This window comes from Eretmochelys imbricata, chromosome 5 (assembly GCF_965152235.1).
Source record: "Eretmochelys imbricata isolate rEreImb1 chromosome 5, rEreImb1.hap1, whole genome shotgun sequence".
In the NCBI taxonomy this organism is placed as follows: Eukaryota; Metazoa; Chordata; order Testudines; family Cheloniidae; genus Eretmochelys; species Eretmochelys imbricata.
Window position 1 is genome coordinate 36,288,042 of NC_135576.1, and position 24,402 is coordinate 36,312,443.

A 24,402-nucleotide genomic window follows, 5' to 3' on the forward strand; every position below is an offset into this window, starting at 1 on the left:
GCTACAATAATTCAAGTTTTGGAAAACAAACTTTAGTCATTGAGAGACCTGAGGAGCTCAATATGAAGAGGCTGAGACACCTTGATCACAGAACCTACAAAGGAATAAGGGATTTGATACTGGGGGTGTCTGTAACCTAATAATAAAATGCATAACAAGATTCAGTGTCTGGAAATTGAAACTAGAAAAAGTCAAATAAGGGGCACACTTGAACAGTGTGGGGGTAATTAATGGTGTTGGCAAAATAACGGATTAGTTTGGGTGCAGTTTTGTCATTGCTTGATAATGTCTTTAAATCCACGTAGAATGCCTTTCTAAGAGGTATTACTCTAGTTCAGCCACAAGTTATTGTGCTCAATGCAGGAGTCACTGCATGAAGTTCTATGATGTGTGTGTTTTATAGGAGATCAGATTAGATGATCCCTTCTGGCATTAAAATCTGAGCCTTGCTTTTTGTTACTTTACTTCACTCTAAGGTTAAGAGGTGTTTGATTTAATTTTGTAATTAAGCATTTTTACATACACTGTTGGAACCAGGCCTTGGAAAACCTTGGTCACCCAGAGCAAATAGCAGTCTGTCTTATGAAGATTTTGTTGAGTTGGGCAGATGAATCACTGTCCCTTTTTTCTGGCGAGGGGGTGGAGGGGAGTACAAAGTGCCCAACCGCTGCTGCTCCTTTAATGGAGGGAGCGAGTGAGCAGATCAGTCTCTGGAGCCAGTTCTTTTTGAGGATGGGAAGACCCTGGAAGGAGCAGAGCAACACTGACACTACATTTGTCACCGAATGGAAGGGGAAGGCAGGAAGAAGTGTGGCTCCAGGGTAACTTTTCTCTCTTCCCAGAACGGGACTGATGGGTTGGGGACTGGCAAAGAGCAGAATTATCTCTGGTCTGCTGCATTTCTAAGAGGAAGGATGTAGGTGAGGAGGAGTGCAGGAGGCAGAGGGGCCTGTGGCATGCCCAGGAGAGCAATGAGAATAGAGGTTGCAAGGCTCTCCTGCTGTTAAGAGATGATGGTGGTGGACAGAACTGAGTTTTAGGTATGGAATTGGTGAGTGAAGATGTGCTGATAAAAATTAAATACATATAGCCTTTGGAGAGTGGTGGCGGGGTAGTGATCACTCTGTTTGGTAGGCTTGGTCCTAGAGTAGATTGTTAGGTCAGTCTTTCAGGCTATTTAAACATGCATTGACATGCTTACAGAGCCACGCAAACTACTTTAAACTTAAAAGCATTTCAGCCAATTGTGTGATGAATGTTTAGACAATTAATCTTTTTTCCAAGAAGGTTGAATTTATTTATATTTGCTTTCTGTGTTGTATCTTGATCTTTTAACAGCCTGAGAAAATTGCTAAAGGTCTAAAAATGAGGTGGTTTAAGTCTTAATATTCTGAATTATAAATACACTTGCAGTTATTCATTATTGGTATAATCTGACATTTTCATTAAGGCTCTGTCAAAGCATCTAATATTAGTCTTCAACAATGAGTGTCCTCAAAATCAGCTTTGTTCAGCAAGAGGAAACAATCTTTTTCCTGGCAGATCAGAAGGAAAGGTGTATTTCTAACCAACAAAGAGCGAATCATATTTCTGGGAGTGGAGGTGTTCATTTTTGTTGGAACTACTTTAGAAACTAGGACTCCAAAATTTTTCATTCTGTTAGCTTATTCCTCTTTCTTTTGGAATATACTGAGTATCTCTAGGCCCATGTCCATTAGACCAAGTTGCTTGTTTTGTTGTGCTGGTGAGTTTTAACTGGCAGAAGATTGATTTACTCGGTCCCCAGTTGACATTTAGTGCCAATCTTCAGTTCTAAAGCTGCCATTCTTACTGATGCTGGAAAGATATCCAAAGTAATGTGGACTGTTTGTATTTACTTACTTCATAGTTGGTATGCTGCTTCAGTGCTTGAATAGACTGTATCAGAGCTGGTAGTATAGCTATGAGAGCAGAGTTAAATTTTGTCTAACATGATTGGAACTATATCGCTGTGGATAAAGAATTTTTTTCCACCTCCATGCAGCCTGCTAACTAAACTGTACTTTAAATGCCTTCAATTCATATGTGTCGTTCATAGCACAGAGTTTTGTAGCTGGCTGACACCAGTTTGCAACTCCTGGGTGAGCCTCCTTCAGTTAGCTTGATCGACAGGTAGCAGAGCCAATCTGACACTTTAATGCCCTGTGTTTGGTGTTTGCGTCCTGTCCTCTGCAATTCCTGGTTCCTTTCTCCACCAGCAAAGATACTCTGGGGTGTTTTTTTTCCTCAGCAGTGGGGATGGCAGGAGAGAAGCCAGGAGGGTTCCCCCTGTTTTCTGACTCTTGCCATGAGCTAGGGAAACTTGGAGTGCCATCAGAATTTCCCAGGATTTCCTAACACCCTTTGTCAAAAATAAACCTTCCTAAACAGCCATATCTGTATCAAAGCTGCCTCAGACACACCAACCACCTATGTGAAGGGAGATTCAGAGCTTTCTGTGGACCACCACCTCATTTAACACTCCTATTGTACAGTTTTTAATTTCTGTGAAACTGCAGGAGGAACTCCATAGTCCACAGCTTGAGACCATAATTCTACCTTATTGCTATCACCTTTGTGAATCTAATGGATGACTTTAGTAGAAACATTCAATTTGGCAGTGAAGAGATACAGTTTTCTTTAAAATAGGTGGTGGTAAAGCCTCAGACAGGAGTGGATAAAAAACTTCATATAATGTGATGGTAAAGTGTCAGTGTCACTCCTCCAATAGCTTTCAGAAAATATCCTTTTTGAGTTCAAGGCTTTTCTCATACCCCCCTCTAGAGGCTTCTTTCATAAGTCCCTCTTGAACCAAATAGCACTTGAAATGGATCCTTTTGGAGCCTGCAAATGCTTCTTGCAGTGTTGGCCAAAGTGACTAGTTTTTTTTACAAACCCAAGGGGGTTTTTCTTTCAGGTTTTTCAGGGTCTGGTTGCCCAGGTGACCAGTCCTGCCATATCCTACATCCATATGAGCTGTCATAGATTGTTGTAATCATCACAAGATTCCATAGGAAAAAGTAGGGATAGATTGGGAGACAGTAGGAAAAAAAGGACATTGCAAGAGGGAAGCGACCTCTTAGAACAGGTATCTTCAAAAGCTTAAGCCAGCAGTAAAAGGAGTTTACTGATCTGTTTCAAGGGCTGGTGACTCCCAGTCCAGTCTTCCAGTCAAAATTCTGTTAGTGTCTTTATGCACCGACCACCTGTTCTGGCATTGCTCTCAAGGATATCATGTCTGCGGACTCATCCTTGGCAACAGTTTGAAGTCACCCATTACTTGGTCAGCCCCATAGGCTTACCCCATCAAGTCATCAGGTCTCTATAGTCCTGAGCATAGCTGCTCAGGCTCTTCATCATTGCCTGTGACCTCACTGTGAACCATCTTGGGGACTGGCCAAAGAAGTGGCTCTGCTTTTGTGGCGTCTGCCATTCCAACAGCTCTAAGTGGCCAGTTCTTAGTGCCTGAGGCAATGAATCCCAAGACTTCAGACTATCCTGGAGTGGACAAAAGAGATTGTGTAGAACATCTACTCCGGAATCCCGGCATTCTCAACAGAAAGGTTGAAAGGTGGCTTTTCAAAGCCTTACCATATAGGATTGTATGGTCTTGACTACAGGGTTTAATACTTATCGCAATCCTGAAGAAGAGGGCAACAGCGCCTCGTTGGCCACCTCCAAAAAGGAAAGTTACTGGCAGGTGTCCCAGAGAGGCTGAGTTGTCTATAGTGCTACCCTGGTAGTTAGATCCAATTAAGAGATTCAGTAGAGAACAGATGCTTCCACCTTTTTAAAAAAAAAAAAAAAAATCAGGACTCAATTGAGGGAATTGCCAGGCCTCAAAAAGGAAGGTGCAGCCTCCCTACCAGCTGGGTAACCATTCCTCAGTGACTCAGGAGACAATTCCCCCTCCCCCCGCCCACTGGGTCCATGGACTTTGCTGCTTACAACCTCAAGAGTCTAATTCAGCTTAAGGAGAACCCTTAAGTGAGTCATAATTGCACTTGCTTTGAAAGCAAAGCAAACCATTCCCTACTTTCTGTTCCTAAAGGCTGAATGAATGATCAGGGGCCTTCTCTAGGTTAGAGAAATCCTGGTATGTTTCCCCAGACCTCTGAAAAAGAGAAAAGGGTCATTCATTACCTGAGATGCACAAATGTTGTTCCATGCTGCTGCCTTTCAGGCACAGTACACTCCATGATGCTCAAGCAAACACTTGCCTTCTTTCTCTCTTCACCCCCAAAATTGTACTTTCTCCAGTGTCCCCATTAGAGTAGGTGAAGGGAAGAACTGGGTGGTGTGCATAGAGGAGCCCCGAGGGATGTTCTGTGTTGAGATCTGGCCCTGAATCACTCCTATCTCTGGATCCTGGAGTGGAATGCAGGACAGAGAAATTTTACCTAACCAAAAAAAAGTCTCTCCCTTTCCCAACAAAATGAATGAAGGAACAAAAAATGAAAATGATTGAAGACATTGAAACAATAAGGAGATTGATTTTGCTCTGAAACAGTGTCAACCAGAGGTGGCAGTGCTGGAAATAAAGTTTCATACAAAAATTACGTTAAAATAACATTAAGGTTGCAAAGTATATTCAACTTAGGAAAAGCCAAAATTAAGGTTGTCCATGCACTGTTCCCCTCTCCTCCCTTTTGTGCATAGTCATTAGCAGGGTCTTGCCCAACATCCCAAAGGAAGTCTGTGGCAGAGTTAGTTATAGAACTCTGATCTCATTGGCTCTAGTCCAATACTTTAGACACAAGAGAATGTCCTTTCTCTTAAAATTCTCTGCTTTATTCATTGTTCGTTCTGTGCACTGAATGCGGCAGGCATCCTGTTGAACAAATGGTATGTGATCATTTACTTAAGCACTGTATCATATTGCCTGCATGCAAAATGTCTGAATTAAGGTTGTGCTGGTAACCTTTATTTTGGCCTGAATGGTTGACTTGGCAAATTCTTTTAATGTAGTTTTTGGTATTTGATTTCCTAGATGGATGGTTTTTGTTTTTTAAGTATACTGGGAAAACAAACTCTATCATGTTGAACCATATTGTGGCCCTGGATGGGTTATCCACTAAGTTTAAAAAATAGGACTTCCAGCTCCACAGCATACCTTCATCACTTGAGTAACTGGTGGTGATGGTGGTGGTAGTAGTATACACTGTTGTAGGTAGTTGCCTTATATGTGGATCAGCAACTTGAGCGGGATGCAAAACACAATTGCACAACTGTTTGCTAGACAGCATAGGAATATTTGGAATCAAAAATTCTAGTTCATATTCTTGACTAGAGAATAGTGTGAGCTAGTAGTTATGGACACGATAGTCAAGCACAGATATGACCCATTCATTCTAAAAGACAGTGAGGTTAAGTGAGACTTTCCATATTAGAGATCTTGGGGGTTCTTCTTCTGCCAGAAGTGACTTTAAACCTCGGTGCCCGCTCTTCTTATAAATAAAGTATGCTATGTGTTTGCCACCAGGCAAGACCTCATACCCGTACCATAAAGATTACCAAGTACAAAGTACTACCACCAGCCTGGAGAAGCTGAGATCTGAACTCATTCATGATCTTCTGGTTTCCTAACCCTGTGAATCTTCCTTTGTGCCAAAGTGGGAAATGGTTGCTGCATTTCTTCTTTCTTCTCCTCCCTCTTCCTCAGACCCCCTCACCCGCCCCAACTTTCCAGAAATATAGCTCTGCTTTGTCTGCCACAGGCTCAGTGGTGATTTGGAGGATGCTCAATGCAGGTGATAGGGTTCACTGTGGGTTGAAACATGTTCAGTGCAGATGTCATGTTTGGGGCTTTTGGTAGTAAGCTGCTTAAGCTTCTCTGCATGTGGCAGTTTTCATGGGGATAGCAAAAAGTGCCCCTTTGACACCAGGACTGTTCCCCTGCTAAATTTCAGGTTTCTACTGTAAAGCATGGAAGAACTGGAGTTTTTCAAAGAGGTGGGGTTTTTTTGTGTTTTTTTTTTTTTTTTTTTTTTTACAGGGGAGTGCATGAGGGGTGCATGATAAAATTGGCAAAGCTACCTAATACAACTTTCAGAAGTGACAGGAGTTTTCAATGGAACTTAAAAATAAAAATCCTGAGGCAGAGAGCAACTGTGGAAAAGTCTAGGCAAATGGTTAAACTTTGATAAACTTTTAAGCAACTAAAAAGGACTTAAAATGGACACTGGTAGTTATAACCACAGAAATGCTATAAACTCCTCTTATAGTACTGGATCTCCAGGACCAGAGTTGGTCTGTTAGCAGGTGCTGAGACAGCTGCTGTCTCTGCCATGGCTTCTGGAAGTGCAAAGGTTTAGCTTCCCCTTCCAGCACATGCATGGCTTCTTATGCTAGTCAGAACCTTTCAGAACAAGCAGAAGAAGAATCCAGATATACCCATGAGATATATTGTGCTTATTATATGTACATGCCAAGATGGGGAACTGTTTATGGTATTTTGAGATAGGTAAAGCAATCCACAGGCCTTTTACTTGCTTGTAGGGAGTTTTGCTATGTGAAAAGTGTGTGACTTAAAACTGGATGACTAGTGTATGCTGTAGAAGGCTGCAGCTTGCACTGGTTCCATCAAACTGCAGTGGTAAAATTCACTTGATGAAAACACACCCACTGAATTGCATAGGAGTTGCGCATATAGGAGTTGCACTGCTGGGCCCAGAACTCCCTATTTAGTAACCATTTGGTCATTTTTTAATTTTTTTTTTCACTTTGTGTCTTCACGTCCACTCAAAGACCTTGTTGCCCCCTTTGTGTAGTCCTCCCACTCTTGCATCTTTATCTCCCTCCCCCCACACCCGTTCCCTTCACCTGGAGTGACATCTATTGCGATGCACTAAGCATCTAACACAGTCCTCCTTCAGATCTCTTAAAAGTTCAGTAATATTTTGTTTTTTCTGACCATTTGCATTTATCTATTCTTGCCCTCTCATATTCTGAAGTTAAAACTTTAACAACCTGTTCCTCACATTCTTTTGTTTACATACTAGTTTCTTTAAAAAAAAAATCTACTTATGACCTGAGACAGCAACAAGTCATACAAACTGCTTTGGAGGTGTCTTTTGGTACAAGGTCAGGGTTTGTGTATTTCTAAGAAAAGGGGCCTTATTTTTTAGAAAGGTAGTCATTTTGGAACATAAGCAAAACAATTTTTCAGTTTCTGCTTTTGTTTCCTTAACATTGTTTCCATGCTTCCTCAGCAAAAAACAAAACAAAACATGAATATAGGCATGTAACTGCAGCAGACTATTAGGATTGCTAGATTTTAGGTTTGTGAACTTGGAGTGTATTCCTATTAATGGTTCTAAAGCTGGGGCATGCTTTGTTTTTAATCTTCTTGAGTAAATTCTACAGCAGGGTTTGTTTTACTTTCTAATGTAAATAAGTGCAAAACAAGATACTGATAAGAAGGAGCTTCTATATATCTAAACAAAAAGATGCACAAGCTGCAGATGTGTCTCCTGGTATGTGAGAGTAGCAAGATAATTTCCTGTCAAACCTCCCTCTTCCCCCCCCTCAAAAAAAAATGGTGCTACTTTTCTGTGTGCACGTGTGCCCTAGAAAATTTTGAGGGCTTTTAAAAAGAACATTGACTACACATGAACGAAGTATAGTCATATCTTATATCTATCCACACTATCTACCTACCATGTAATAGCAGTCCCCCCAATAAAAATCAGATTTGGTTATGTAATGTGCACATTCATATACTTTTCAATATTCTGCACACAAACAGGACCAAGTGAAGAAAAATTGTTTATAGGTGTCCAGATTCCAACAACCAAAGCAATTTTAGACCTCACAATCTCAAAATGTGTCTAAGCAAATACACTACATATACACTTGCATAGGCAAGGATTTCATATTTTTTCCAATTTATTTAATATATTCCAATATTGCTTATTTGTAGCAAGAAACAGAATACATTTTTATTTAAATTTGAGTGAGTTAAGAGAATGGATTTTCAGTGAATGATGAAAACCTTGCACTTGGCTTCATAACATAGTTTTTACAGCTGAATCTTTTCTTCCTTGTGTATTTAATGCTCCAGTTCTATGTTCTTTCTTTAAGGTGGCCTATGTAACTGCCAACTTAATTTTGTAAATGCAGCTTGAACATTAATACACATTGTTAGCTCAAAAATAAGAATTCCCCTGAAAGTCAGTAGTTGATTAAAAAGTTCAGATAGAATTTTTAAATTATAATAAAAGCAGAAAATAAATTAAGAAACAACTCAGTGTAAATTTTGTCATTGATTTGCATTGGAAGTAGAAATCTCTGAGATGACGTTGTGTGCTCTTCCCTGTCAGCTAAGGGGATAGGTTTAGTATTTGAATGACTAATAGAGGAAGGATAACGAGGAAAGTTCAGAGTTATGTGAGAAGCAAGCATTGCTATAAATTTCATGCTTTCTCCCACACCCACTTAGAACAAAGTCAAAATAACTTTCCGATAATGAAGTTGATAGAATCCACTGTATAAAACTTAATCTATTCTACAATCAAAAGAAATGAAGAAAAAAAATTTTTTATGGCTTAGGTTGTTTAATTTTACTGTTCGGGAAATATTTTTATAAAATGCAAGTGGGGCAGTACAAACAAGTTTGAATTATCCCATAAAAAGTAAAGATTAGGCTATCCTCCTTTAATTAATGTGGTCTTAACTTCAAAAGAACATTGCTGTTTAAACCTAACAAACTTTAGTTTAAAGGGATGTACTCAACTTAAAAATTAAATTTCTATTAAATATTTCTGCCTACTGTGCTTATAAGTACCTGTAATATTACAATGACTGAAGGGAATTAGTGAAAGTATTGATCTTACTTCATTTGTCTTTGTGTATATGAGCACTTTGTGTCTAGTTAGTTTAGCTATTTAGCTTCAATAGTCAGGTTCTCCCTTTCTGTCATCTCTTATAAGCATAAACAGAGAAGCAGCAAAACTCTTAATATTTTTCTTTAAATATATTATTTTAAGAAGTTTTAGGGTTTACTATTTAAAAAGTGTTCTGTCTGAAATTACATTTTAAAAAAGTCAATTAAACTGATATTTCTTTAAATATTAAAAGTAAAGCTCTTTATACAATTAGTCTGGTATCAAAGCAGAAGGAAAACTTGATTTTAATTTCTAGGATTCATGAAGGGACCAATAGATCATCTAATCTGACATGTATATCAAAACCATTAAATTTCACCATAATCCCTGTGCTAAGGTCAATAACTTGATTGGCTAAAGCATATCTAGAAAGGCTTCCAGTCTTGATGATATCAAGAGATGATGAATCTACCACTGCCCTTGGGAGTTCCAATGATTAATTGCCCTAACTATTTAAAAACGTGTGCTTTATTTCCAATTTGAATATGCCTGGCTTCAGCTTCCAGCCATTGGTTCTTGTTATGCTTCTTTCCACTATAGCACCCTATATTTTATTCCAGTGGAGGTACTTAAACTGTAATCAAGTTATCTCTATTTTTCCTCCCTTGGTATCCTACTGTTAATTGAATTGTCTTGTTAGATTGACCTCCCACTTGGTAAGGCAACTCCCATCCTTTCATGTGCTGTGTATTTATACCTGCTACTGTATTTTCCACTCTATGCATCTGATGAAGTGGGTTCTAGCCCACGAAAGCTTATGCCCAAATAAATTTGTAAGTCTCTAAGGTGTCACAAGGACTCCTTGTTGTTTTTGCTGATAGACTAACACGGCTACCACTCTGAAACCAGTTGTCATCTTTTTCATAAGCTAATCATACCGAGTTCTTTAAGTCTCGCAGATCAGATCTATGCTGCAAAGTTTTGTTAACATAGCTGTGTTGGCCAGGCTTGTGTGAAAACACATTCCCCAGCAGGCATAGCTATGTCAGCAAAACCCCTAGTGAAGACGTAGCTATGGTGACAGAAGAGTGCTTCTGTTGGCATAGCGAATGTCATTCAGGCTGGTGGTTTCACTAAGGCCTGGTCTACATTAGAAGATTAGATCAATTTAAAAATCCACACCCCTGGGTGCCATTGTTAAGCCAACGTCAGTAACCATATAGACAGCACTAAGGGAATGGCTACACTTGCAGATATAGAGCGCTTTGAGTTAAACCAGCCTTCGGAGCGCGCAGTAGGGACAGTGCTGCAGTCTGTCCACACTGGCAGCTCCCAAGCGCACTGGTGTGGCCATATTTGCGGCACTTGCAGCAGCATTGGGACCAGGGCATTATGGGCAGCTATCCCAGCATGCATGTGACTGCAACATGCTTTTCAAATGTGGGGGGTGTGTGTGTGGAGTCTGACAGGGAGTGTGTTGTGTGTATGTCGGGGGAGAGTGGGTTTTTTGGGGGGGCAGAGAGCATGTCAGCATGCTGTCTTGTAAGTTCAGACAGCAGCAGACCCCCCCCCTCCTTTGCCTCTCACGCAGCATTCCACACTAATGGTTGCTTTGTCTCGGAGCAGATAAGCAGCCGGCTGTCAGAAATGGAGCTTTCAAAGGGCGTATCCGCATTCCTACAGCGATTCAAAAACAATGACAAGAGTGGCCACTTGACGTAAGGGGATTATGGGACTTTTCCGGAGGCTGATCAGAGTGCACTAATGCAACACCTTGTTCACCTTGTTCTGTGCGGCTGTAGTGTTTTTTAAGTTAGACAAGTCGTAAGATGACAGAAAAATGCCTTCTATTGGTATAAGCTGCGTATACTCTGGGCGCCTCTGCCAGTATAGCTATCCCAACAAAGTATTCGTAGTGTAGAGGGGGCCTCACTTTTTAAGGCTTTTTTTTCTGGGCTCCATATCAATTTAGTCTCTTCTACTAACCCTCTCCAATTGTCAACATCCTTTTCTCATGTCATAGTTTTAACTATATGGAGTATTCTAGCATTGGCCTCACCAATGCCATATACAAAGGTAAAATCACTTCCTGTTCCTACTCCCTTGTGTATATGTCCGAGGATCATGTTACCCCTATGTGCCACAGCATCAGTCTGGGACCTCGTATTCAATTACACGTCCGCTGTGACCCATGGACCCTTTTCAGAGTGTCCGCTTTCCAGGGCACAGACGCTCTACTGTTGGTATTACTTGCATTCCTCGTTCCTGAATGTGTGTTAATACAGCCAAATGCAAAATTACACATTTTGTTTGAAAAGGCCAAGCTTACCAAGTGATTCAGAGTGCTTTGACTGGCCTGTCCTGTCCTCATTTACCATTCCGCCAGTATTTGTGTCATCTGCAAATCAGCAGTGACTTTTGTTTACTTTCAGATGATCAAAATGTTGATAGAACCAGGTCTAGTACCAGTCTCTGTGGAATCTCCCTAGAAACACTCCCATCCAGTTATTCTTCCTTACCCAACCAGTTTCAATTGAACATTTTTCAGTATATACTAGCACAAGTGGCTGAGATACCACCTCAGGAAGGATGATCTTTTATGGCTTATGCACAATTCTGGGAGTAGGGGATCTAATTTAGATTCTGTTCCCAGCATCTCCACAAAACTCTCCTCTGACCTCTAATTCATGTAATTCTTCTGTGCCTCATTTTTCTCAGCCGTCTTTAAAATAAAAAGAAACAAAACATACTTGTCTGCTTTACACAAATGTTGTAAGGTTTAATTTTTTTTACGGTACTTTTGATATCCTTGAAAGGGGAAGGTGCTGTAGAAGTGCAAATTGTCAATTTTAGCTAAAAAGTTTTGTTTTCAGGTACTTTAACTGATTAAAAAATGCTTCCTACTATAAAAACTCATCTGATGTTGAGTGACCACAATGGATTCAGCTTTAAGGGAATTGGCATAGCACTCCACAGCACAAAACCCTTGAGCTCAAGTGATCTTCCAGCCTCGGCTTCCCAAGTATCTGGGATTACAGGCATGTCCCACCGTGCCTGGAGTTTAAATAGCTTAAATAAATTTAAATGTTAATACAAGTATTATATTAGGAGTGATCTGGGTGGTTATACGTAAGAACTTTGATATACAGCTTGACCTAAGCTAAGCAATGACTGATTGTGTGGTTTTTTTGTTTTGTTGACATATGTTTTGAGGTTGCATTTTTAGCAAATTCAACTAGATTGTAAATCAAAGGTCTAAGAAACCTTTTTTTTTGGGCATGTAGTGAAAAGAATGAAATGGGGGGGGGGCCCTCAGGTAGCAAGTATGTTAATATCTCCATAACCCCCACTTTCAGTTTACCTCAGAAAGTAGCTATCTAGTCTGAGGGCCTACTACATATGTCTGATCATCATGTGTCACAAGCTGTATTGCATATAGAGAAGAGACATAGAGATGTTAGCATACACTTAGCTTTGCATTCCTAATAGACCATAAGCATTTCTAAAGTTATTTACAGTAAACTTATAGATATGAGTTCATGTTTTCCTGATTTCATTGCACTTCCGTGTTAGGCTGCTTTATTGTCTTATGTTCATGTGACTATGAAAGACTTTCTCAGGTCTGTGAACTGCTCCATTCTTCCACTGTTGCTATTCTTTCTCCCCACACCTCACTCCAGGTGCTGTAGAGTTTGATATGTCATGCACGCCTAGGCCATTCTCAGTTTCTCACCTCAGGGTCAGCAATGCGTTCTTGGTGCATGCTCTGAGGGCTGGTCTACACTACAAAGCTTCATCAGCAAAAGTTATGCTGCTTTAATTAAAACTGCTATTGCATGTCCACGCTAACATTGACACAGAGAGCAGAGCACTCTTGTAGCTATCCCACTATGCAACTGGCCGCAGGGTGCTTTGGGAAGGGTTTGCAGTGCCTCATGGGGGAGGTACAGAGTCACAGGATATAGGTTTCTCAATCCCGTTCTTCCAGGGACATCCCAGTAGATTGTCAGCTGCTTTTTCAACTGCAGTGTGGTGGTGAGGGAGAAGAGAGTGGTGTGTCTGGAGGCGGGGAAGGGCGGGGCGAGGGAGGGAGACAGCAGGCTGACTGACCTATCCGGAGGCAGGGGAAGGGGGACATCCCCACATGTCAGCCTCCGGCTCTGCTCTGCACAGAGTCTCTCCTGTAGCAGCCTGTTCTGCCTGCCTATGGTCCTGTGATTTCCTCAGAGTTCTCCCACAACTTCCTCAGCTGCTGGGAGTTGCATCCTGAGCAGCTCTGTGAGCTCTCCATGCTGAGGAATGTCAAAGCAGCATAGCAGTCCCATTCCCCTCCTCCTGCTCCCTGCAGCAGCAGTCTGCCTGCCTTTCTTAGTGCAGGATAAAATAGGAGCGTTCCACGTTAATGATTTGCTCTTTGTTCCCCAAAGGGAGCAGTACGCCCAGCTGTCAGATACTTCCCAGAGCTTTGGAAGGGGAGGGGTGCATGCCTGAAGGGCAGCAGAGATCAAAACAGAGAGCAGAGCAGTCATGACAGGCATTGTGGGTTACTAGCGGAAGCCAGTTCTGTCGACAAAACAAACAGCAGTGTCTACGTTGATGCTTTGTCGCTTTAACTTTGCTGCAAAAAGCGTTATGCCTCTCATTGAGGTGGTTTGGTTTTATCTGCAAAACAGCAGAGTTTTGCTGCCAAAAGTAGCTTTATAGTGTGTACATATCTTCTGTTTTGTTGGCACAAGGCATCTTTTGCTGACAAAACTTTGTAGTATAGACAAGGCCTAAACTTACCATACAGAGGGGCAGGCGTCCTAGATCCTGGCTTACATGGGAGTAGAGAGCGGGGCTCAGACCCCCCAGTAAGTGAGCAAGCTCACCCCAACCTGGCTCACAAGATGCGGGAGGTGGGTCAGGCTCACACAGATGGATAGGGTCCAGGGTTCCTCCAGATCCTGACCCACATGGTGGGGTAGGAAGCAGGGCTCAGACTCCCCTGGGGGACAGATTAGAGTTCACCTGAGGGGGATAGGAAGAGGGGCTCAGATCCCCTGCCAAAAGGCAAGCCCCTGTTAACCCCAAACCTGGCTCACATGAAGGGGCATGAGCGGGGGTTAGACCCCAATAGATGGGCAGGGGTCCCCAGATCTTGGCATACACATGGGGGGGGGGGTGCTCAGGCACCCCTGGAGAGGAAAGGCCCCTCCATATCCCAGCTCACATAGGGGGTAGGGAGAGGGGCTTAAGACTCCCCACATCCTGGCACGCACATGAGTAGAATGTGGGGCTGACAGGTGTCCCTGCTCTTTACTCCCCCACTTACCGCCTGACAGCCATCGGAGTCCTTCAACCCCCTCATCCATTCCCAATTATCTTTCTTCCCTTAGTGAAGCCCCAAACTTCTGACCCTATTCTTCCCCTCCCCTACCTCTCCCCCTCCTAAAATGCCTTTCCCGTGCACCAACCATTGCATGTCTCATTTTTTTCCAAAAATACCTTGATTACATTCTCCCAAAATAATTGTTCTGTACCTATATTGGTATAGAATACGATAGTTTGTGCTTAGTAGCTTTAGATTTCAGAGGATAAAACTCTAAATTCTGTTTTTAACTTGAAAATTAATATGCTGTCACTGTTGTACTGAACAGTAAGAAAACTCAGAGCTTCATTTGGTGCCCTAATACTCCAGTGCGTGAGCAAACATTCATTTAACTTTTTTCTGTTTAAATTTCCAACAGAACATACTTAGAATGACATAAAATATCAGTTTTTAACTAAAGCTTGTACACTTACAAAGCCAGAGATACTTAATTCGAGAATACTTGAGCCAAGGGGCTTGCCTTTTAAAGGAGCTGAGCTTCCACAATTTCCATTGGCTCTAGTGAGAATTTTGGGTGCTTCTCAGCTCTGAATATCAGGCCACTTTCTTAGATGTCTAAATATGGATTTAGAGGCCTAACTGTAGAAACTCAGATTTGAAAAATTCTTTGAGGAAGGATGGTCTTGAACTGGGAGGTAGGAGCTGACTCTGCCACAGATTTCCTGTGCGACCGTGGGCAAGTTACTTGGTTTGTGTCTTGTTCCATATTTGTAAATAATACTTACCTACTTCACAGGTGTTGTGAGGGCAGTTACTAATGTTTGAGGAACTCTGATATTATGGGGTGGGAGTAGATTTGTTCTTGAAAGTAGTATCAGGAAAATTGAGGCATGGTTGGAAATGAGACAAAATTATACATCATCCTGTTAAGATACAAGTCTAAAATGTATCAACTTTTTCCAAATGACAGGGACTTGCCATGAGGTGCTGAAGCCTTGTTTCACCGATTTTGGAGAGACTGGACCTAAATGGCGCAGCATGACTTTGCTCCAGCCTGGCTTAATTTTCCTACTCCGCCATCATCAACAAAGGTACCTTTTCTGAAGTCCTTCTGAACATACAAGGATATACTAAGAAACTTTAAAAAGTTGCCTCTATCATACTCGTAAAGATACTTATTTTTTTTGCCCCCTCTGTTGGTGTACTTGTTCTGTCATTATGAAGTAGCAACTTCCAGTGAAAAAGCCAGATTTCTGGCATGACTGAAATCTACTCTAATGTTCAGCCTTTTATATCTGAGTTTTCTTTCATAACAATGACAGTTGCATAGTAATCATGTGACTTCAAATTTCTTTCCCAATTTAATGACTTTACAACAAGGGAAAGAAAAGAAAAAAAGTAATAGTAAGGTGGAATGCATTCTGTGGACCTTGCAGCTTTATTTACAGGCTGCTTTCTGTGTTATGGTCTTTATGCAATGTTCAATATTGGACTTAGGATGAGAACATAAAATTTAGGAACAGGATTGGTTATTTGTCTAAACATAACCACATCTTCCACTTCTGATCCCAATTTCCTGATTTCCATATAGGCAGCCACGTAGGCCGAGCAGTCACGAGGGTAGCTCTTAGTTTGAAACCAAAAGTACAGATTAGCAAGAGGTGAAGTATTTTTCTGGAGATCCTAGCTAGCAGCAGCTCTTTCACCTTCTAATTGCTTATAAACAAGATCTTTATTTAGGATTTTGGTATGGCACACTTGAACTTCTGTCTGATGCTTTATGGTGAGCTACAGTGTCAATGTTTTTTATAAAGAAAATAGATCCTCAGGAATTCAAACACCCTGGACTTGGAGAAAGTCTGATAGAGATTTGCAGCGTGCAAGTATCTCTACCTAATGCTACAAGTATGATCACTTAAACTAGATATGTTTAGAGTATGTTCTGTTTAAGCTCTTTTTGAAGAACCAGAGTTTTTTTTCACCAGTACCTTTTGGCAGTACTTCTTTCTAGCTAATGCATCATTGTCAGAAACCTCTTTATTGAATAGCTAACCTGAGTACTAATACAAAATACATTTAGCACTGGGAGAACCCAACACCAAGAAGTCAGGCTTCTGTGAACATTGTCTGAATGTGCATGATCCATGTTACAGGTAGGCTAAATGTATTGCTGGGAGTTTCTTTTTGAGGATGATAGGTTGTTGTTCCCCTGCTTCCCCCCCCCCCCCCCCCCCTAAATAAAAACAGTTCAGTAAAGAATTTTTCGTACCTAGGCTGGTAAACTTCAATGATTTTTGCAAGACTACCCTATTACTTTGTAAAGCAACAAGCTTTCTTCTCCCATGTTCTTGAATATCATTTTTTGTTTGTTTGAAGAATGGAGTGCCAGATAATTTCTCAATTTTTAGATATTAACAATAAAGATCCTGATGACTACAAAACTGTTACTTTTGTCTCCAGCACAAGCTTGACAGAGCGTTAGCGCCATTGTGTGGTGAAAATGTGAACTGTCTGATTTTGTATATGCGCAAATTAATTTCAGCAAATTAGATACTTATATTGTTTGAACTTGTATATAAAATATTTATAGATTAATTTTTTTACATGGGACTGACACTTCCTTTTAAATAAAGGGATCATTAATATTTAGCCAGTTAAGAGGGTGTTTATTGTTAAAACTTACTGAAGAGTTAATTGCACAGCTAAAGGAACTTTTGAGCTACAGTATTTGGAGAAATATACTGAGTTTATATTTACTCGTTAATTGTCTTTAGATGTACCAGGTTGTCTGTCAGCCAAGCTTTATTATCTGGCAGTTACTGTCCATTTAATTTTGAGTAGAGGCTTGAGACTCTCATGTACATTACCACATTCTTTATTTGAATGCCAAGGCTGAAATGCCCAAAGGACAGAAAAAATCAAATTCCTTTAACTAATTACATTTAAATGCAGTATTACAAGATGTTTATATGTGAAAGTATAAACGAGACATGAAGCTATCTTCTACAATTGCTGTCTGTCTGTATGTACTGGTTATCAGTAATACAGCAAATGCAGCTCCGCCTGGTGGTGATAAGTTATTTCCTGGCAGCCTGTTCCAAGGTTCAGTTTATAACTCTGAAAGCAGAATAGTAACAGCAACACTTTTCTTGCTTTCCCAAACATTTTTAATATAAAATATTATCCCTCATATATGTTTTTTTATTTGTTGTAATGTTTCACCAATAAATAGGACACCTGTATTGTTTAGAGGTCACATGGGGGGGTGGAGTGGCAGAGTCCCCACTTGAGACTCCAGAATGAGGACGTACATTTTACAGTGAATGGTTGCTGGGCTTCAGTCTCACTCACTGAGGTTTGAATACTCTCGTGGGCTTTATTGGACTCCTTAGGCCCTGCTTGGCCTTGGCTGCTGCTTGATGGGGAAAAAACAAAAATAGGTGGGTATTCTCCCAAGCCCAGCCACTTGTGGTACCAAAACAAGTAGTTACTCAAGTTAGATTGTAAAACTTCATTTGGTCCTCCCTCTCCTTTCCTTTAACATTTTAAAGCTTTTTTTTTCAGTCTGTCTCCAGTCTGACATTGTTGCGTTGGTTCAGGTTTTCAAGGTTTTTGGCACAACCATAACAGCTAGACCAGTGGTCCCCACCCCGTTGATCGCAATAAACTGGTTGATCCTCGGGACTCTCCCATGGATCATGATCTCAGTAGCAGGGCTGCTAAGTCAGGCTCCCTGCCTGCTACGACCTCATGCCACTCCCAGAAGTGGCTAGCATCCCCCCATGGCCCTGAGGGTTGGGAGGGTGGGGGGTGGGTGGGAGGGGAAACAGGGGTCTTGTTGCAATGCTCCTGCCTGCAAGCACCACCCCTGCAGCTTCTATTGGCCGGGAACGGGGAACTGTGGCCAATGGAAGCTTTGGGGATGGTGCCTGCAGAGAGGGGCAGCGCACAGAGCCCACGTGTCCCCCAGCCCCCCTTCCAGGGGCTGCAAAGGGGCATCGCTCCTTTCCAGGAGCGGCATAGGGCCAGGGCAGGCAGGGAACTTGGCTTAGCCTCAATGCGCCACTGACCGGGAGTTGCCTGTGGTAAGTGCTGCCCAGCCGGAGTCCGCACCCTGGCCCTGAGCTCCCTCGTGGAGCCAGCAACCCTCTCCTGCATCCCAGCCCCTGCCCCAGGCTCAGTGCAGAGCCTCCTCCCACACTACGAACCCCCTGGCCCCAGCCCAGAGCCCACACACCCCTCCTGATCCCCAACCCCTTGTCCCAGCCAGATGAAAGTGAGTGAGGGTGAAGGAGTGATATGGGGGTGGGAAATGGAGTGGGTGGGGCTTTGGGAATGGATGGGGTAGATCCTGGGTTGCCCTTAAATTCAAAAAGTGATCTTGGGTGTAAAAAGTTTGGAGACCACTGAGCTAGACACTACATTTAGTTGAAAGTTGATTCTGGGGAATAGAATAGTTAATACAAGGGACAAGGTAAGTAGGGTTGTGTGGGAGGTGGATGTATGCATCTAGGTGGTTCTAAAAAAAGTTTCATCATCATTGCTTGATTGAATTTCACTGTTTTTAGGCAAGCTTGAAGTGAGTTGTGAGAGCATATTTTAAGGAAAAGAGGGAGGAAGCATTGTAGGTGGTGGTGGGAAGGGAGTTCCTGGTTTGAATTTGAAATTTTTCCTGAAAACTCCAAACTTCAAAACTTGGTTGTAGCTGCCTCTATTGTTTACCTGATTTAAGAAAATTAAAGCTTGTTGCCAATATTAGCAGTTTAGCATTCGAATTTCAGAAAGATAGGCATGCAGAAATGTGGACAGCTGTGCTTCTGATTTTTAGTCAGCAAACTAGTTACTTACACAACAAATTACCAGTTTTGTCTGGAGCTACCCAAATTGCCTTCTATAGTGTGACAGTTGGGTTATCTGAGAATATAATAGCATGCATGCAAGAGTGTGCCTAGAGACCTCTAATTCTGGAGGCTTAAAGTATAGTGTCCAAGAGGCGGCCCCAAACAGAACAGCCTTTAGGTGAGTGGCAGGCACCACCAATTTGGTTGACTTAATTTGCCATCTTTATACACACGTGCCATAATACACCATTTGAAAGCTTATTTTGTGGAGTTGTCAAGTGGTGCTGTTACCATAGATAAACAATGACACACATACGTTAAAATGACCACGTTGCATGCATTTCTGTTAATGATTGTATTATTTCAAGCCATACAATTGGATTTCTTTGATCTCAAAGCATCAGAACAACAATCTAAAGGGTAAAACAAAATCAAATAATACATTTGGACAGGTATCATTGAAATGTAGTAATGCTGGTGACATTTCTAGACAACTTTTATTGTCATCTTCATCACTATGATTGCTGAGTACGTGGATTACCACAGGTTTCAGAGTAGCAGCCGTGTTGGTCTGTATTCGCAAAAAAAAGGAGTACTTGTGGCACGTTAGAGGCTAACCAGTTTATTTGAGCATAAGCTTTCGTGAGCTCCTGAATGCATTCGATGATGTGAGCTGTAGCTCACGAAAGCTTAAGCTCAAATAAATTGGTTAGCCTCTAAGGTGCCACCAGTACTCCATTTCTTTTTGGATTACCACACTTTTCATTGCCATTGCATGTACACAATTGTGTCGGGAAGATTGTTCAGACTACAGATGCTGTTGATTGTGCAGCGACCCCTCTTGGTACAGGCACAAAAAAGATCTTGTAGAAGCTCAGATGCCATTCTGCCCTTGAAGAATAGAGGAAGTAATTAATCCACATTTTTCCATCCATGTTGCAACAATGGTCCAATATCTGGTTTACCTATGTGCAGAGACATCCAAGTCTTTGTATGCCAAAATGCTCTTTTTGACATGCTCTTCAGAACTGTTCTCACATGGTGGGAGTTTGGCCAGTGACTTGTCCTTTTTGGTGGCTAGATTTTTGCCACATGCTAAACAGCTTCATCATTTCTGAAAAAAATACTTGCTCATATAAAACCAATACAAACCTTTTTAATACATTGTCATTTGGTAGCTTTGACCAATACTGACCACATTAAGTTAAAATTAACACTTTAAACAGTAAAAACTGTAGCCAAAGTCGTGTTACTGCTTCTGGAACTGTGGAAGAAGACATTCTCGTTTTGGGTACCATTGTTTCACTTTGCCTTCATGTGGCACCACTTGACGGCTCCACATCATACCTTCTCTAAATGTACATTTAAGTAAAGTTTCAGATGAGATATGATGTGGGTGTGCATAGGATGTATCCACCCAACTCTAAAAATATTGCCCTTTTGGGGGAATTTCTGCATGGCTACTGGGCAGTGTCAAGCTGTTTAATGTAACAGACTCCAGTAAGGTCAGGATTTTACCCCCATGTCTTCCAGATATCCTCATGTAGCCCTAGAATCCCTTTGATCCCACATGAAGCTAAGACACACAGATGCTCCTGATTGTGAGTGCTCAGTCTCCTTAGGTAGCTCACTCTCTCCTCCACAGGCTCCCAGGCCTCCTTCTGAGTTGAATCACTTTTCAGCCAAGGACATGGACTTCTGCCTGCACTGAGCTCTCGAGTCATACTAACCAGCAGCGTTCCCTCCAATTTTTCCCACGCCTGTGCAGAATGAATTTTATGTGCACATATTTTGTCTCACACATCACCTCCATATTGGTGCACATAAAATTCATGTGGCGGAGATGGAGCTGAGGGGTTCAGAGTGTGGGAGGAGGCTGAGGGTTGGGGTGCAGTGGGCTGAGGGTGTAGGCTCTGGGTTGGGGCTCAGGGCTGGGGCAGAGGGTTGGGGTACAGGGGGGTAAGGGGTCCGGCTGGGGGTTCGGGCTCTGGGGTGGGGCCAGGGATTGGGGTGTAGGCTATGCCGGGGCTGTGGCATGGAGAGAGGATCCCCACAGCTCGCTGTCTCTCCCCAGAGCAGCACCTGGGCTGTGGGAGGAGAGGCGCCACTCCCCCAGACAGGGCAGGTCTAGGCTGGGGCTGGGGGAGGGGCGCCTGAGGTTGGTGCTCCTACTCTTGCATCCTTGTTGGGAGCATCACAAGTAGCTTCTACAACCACCATCAGACAGAGGGTGAGATTCTGCTCTGTGCAGTGGGCCAGCACAAACCTGGGCATCACCTGAGCCCTACCCATGTCCGGGTGCTTCCAGATGTGCAGTCCCCTTGGGATCAGTGGCTGGGCACTGTGCTGGGTGGTGAGTGTTTGCAGTATCGAGCCCTTATCAGTGACCCCTCGCAGAACAGGAAAAGTGCAACCCGAAGGCACTGCAGTGCCTGTGCTACTTCACTGACACGCTGCAACCTGGGGCTGGGCCTGTCAGGTGTGGCCTCTCTCAAGAACAGCGTGGAGCAGCACTGCCTCCCACCAATGCTGCCTGGAGCCTCTGGGGAGCACAGCTCGTGCATCCCCACTGCAGAGCGAGGGGCAGCCTGTGCTCCCTCCTGCCCCAGCTAGCGCTCACGGCTCCTTCCATTTGGGACAGGAACAAAGGTCCAATATTGGGATTTCCGGGGAGGGACAGAGTCTCCGATTTCTCTCAGCTCTAGTCCCTCCCCCAAGAAGTCCACGACGTCTCCACCCCTGCTTAAAGCCATGTTACAGGCCAAATGGAGAGCTGCTGGGGGAGAGGCGCCCCTCCCTGGCCCCAACTCAGGCCTGGCCCGGACCTGTCAGAGGAGAGGTGCCCCTACTTTGGCTGTGGCACAGCTAGGCCCGGGACTGGGTTGCGGTTGTGGGGGAGGCACCCCTCCCCCAGCCGCGGCAGGTCCGGGCTGGGGGAGGGGAGCCTCTCCCCTGGGCTTTGGCAGGTCCTGGGTTGGGGCCAGGGAAGGGGCACCTCTCCCTGCCGTGGCAGGTCCGGGGATGGGGGAGAGGCATCTGCGTGGCACTTAATAGCACACTTATTGGGAATTTAGATAATCAGATTGTCTTCTCTCAAATGAGGAAGTGGAGTCTTTAGTGGAACTGACACTCTCCACCTTACAGTAACAAACCAATGGCTCCACCCTCCTTTCTTTCCCCACTCTTTTTTTCCTCCCAGGAGGGATGTAGGAAGGGTAGTTCCACTTTCCTAGGCTAGCTGGAATTTGTAGAAAAATTCTGCCAGAGTTCTCTTGTATAACACCTTAGCATGAAAAAATAAGTGGCTGTGGTGTTATAAAGACACATGGAAATCTTGTTGAGGCACCCTTTAATGGGTTGAATTTTGTCTGAAGTTCTAAAAAGTAATTTAACTGCCTCCCCTGTGTTCAGAGTTGGATGTTTTGTCTATTTCACTGTAACTCAGTAGACTGCCATAAACATTTATTTTAAAAACAGTGCTGTTGCTTTCTGGATTTCTCTTACAGTCTAGTACTGAATAAAAATAACTTCTGAATTTCCTCAGACACTTCTTTACGCCCCTGAGATGTCACTCTGCCACTTACTATAAATTTATCAGAAATTAATGTCTTATAGTGAATGAGTGAGCAAAATTAAAAACCTACAATTTTTCTGTGCAGTCTGCGTAGGCACTAAACTTCTAAAACATGGCATTAACGATGCATGGCAAACCCATCATCATTATTTAGTGGGTTTTGTGCTGCTCCCATAATATGTTTTGAAAATGTACACACATGTTCCTTAACTTGGCTTTCCGAGTATCTGTATATGAAAACTTCTTTTTTTACTGCAAAAAATATATACCTCCCCACCCCCTAACACTGTGGCTGCGTTCTGTTAGATGCATAAGACGTTTTAGGTCCACACAGATAATGGATTGGTCCACTGAAAATGTCAAGGGGAAAATAAAATTTTGGCTCCCATTTTTTTTGGCTGTTTCTGAATAGTTTCTTTTTGATTTTTTTAAAAAATGTCCTTTGTTTTTAGGAGGCCATGTTAGCAAAATGCTGTCATGTTAAATCAGCCAAAGCAGCAGCATAGCTAGATAGAAGTAGTAGTAAAGATAAATGGTGTAATGCATGCTCCTACTCAGTCTGAGGAATGAGCTGTCACAGGTCAGGGCATTGGCACTTGTATTTCCTCCTCTGTGGTCAACCAAGGGCGCCCACTTTTAGGCTTCTGGCTGCAGCTGTAATCTCTCTTGGGCACAGACCCGCTTGTCTCTCCCTCTTGACTAAGGTTTTTCCAGGCTGCACAATTCCCTGACTAAAGTGTGATATCCCCAGCAAGCCAGACTGCCTAAACAGGCCAGTGTCTGTGCTTCACTTTCTCTCCAAAGACTATGAATAGTAGTCACAAGTTACCACGCAGCTCTTCCTGAGTAAGCACATTTATTATTAAGGTGAAAGCATTGCAGAGAAAACACATGAAAGAACCTACACACATACTAAAAAGCTTATCAGAGGTCACCCCCAATGCCAACCTCGGGCTTGGGTAGGTGTTAGTCTTCCAAAACCCACCACTGGGTTTCCCCCATGCTTACAGGTCCATAGGTCTCTGACTCAGAACAACCATGAATAGTTCAATCTTTCCTGTATACAGTTTGTGTGTTTAATCTTGGCCTCATGTAACAGGTGATCAGCAGACAATAGGCCACTCCTCGGGGCATAGCTTCAAAAGGTTAGGTTTTTGCATAATCAGAAGTGGGGAATTTGCATTCACCTGCCCCTAGATGTTCCCCAGGAAAACCACTTAACGCTTTTTAATCCAAAAGTCCATTGTTCAGTAGAGTTCTTTTGAACCTCCATGTCTCACATCTGTTACACCTCCCCCCTTGAGAGGCTACATACAGTCCCACCCACAATAATATGTAGATCATTCATTTAATAAATGTGCCCCACAGATATTTAAACTTAATTCAGTAAGATTTCCCAAGTATATTTGAGAAAACCGCCATATCTGTCACGTGAATGTTAGTAAAAGCATTGGTTTGAGTTACTTGAATACTTCAATTTAAAGCAGTTTAGCAGTGCTCTTTACCGGAATCAAAAACCTTAAAAATCTTGGCTCATTCTCCCTTCTAGTTTATCTGGGATCTGCCACAATACATGACCTATGGTGAACTGAGAGAGGTTTAAAGAAACTTCCTGTTGTCAACTTTCCCATAAGTTTTTTATCTTGCTTCTCATAACCAAAAGTGCTTGTTTTACTGGATCCTAATAGACTGTTCCGTTTTGTTTCTCACAAAATTGGGTGACTGAGCAACAGAATGGCAGCTGAAATTCAATATTGGTAAATGCAAAGTAATTCACATTGGAAAACATAATCGCAGCTCTATATATAAAATGATGGGGTCTAAATTAGCTGT

General features: G+C 42.6%; 1 protein-coding gene across 5 annotated transcripts in view; it reads left to right on the forward strand.

Moving 5' to 3' along the window:
• GPBP1 (GC-rich promoter binding protein 1) overlaps nucleotides 1-24,402 on the forward strand; it is a 58,279-nt gene that overhangs the window by 13,061 nt on the left and 20,816 nt on the right. For all 5 annotated transcript variants that reach the window (XM_077816870.1, XM_077816874.1, XM_077816873.1 and 2 more), the window contains one exon: nucleotides 15,125-15,245. In XM_077816870.1, the coding sequence (XP_077672996.1) occupies nucleotides 15,183-15,245 (63 nt within the window). In that variant the 5' untranslated portion in view covers nucleotides 15,125-15,182. The remainder of the gene's footprint in view (nucleotides 1-15,124; nucleotides 15,246-24,402) is intronic.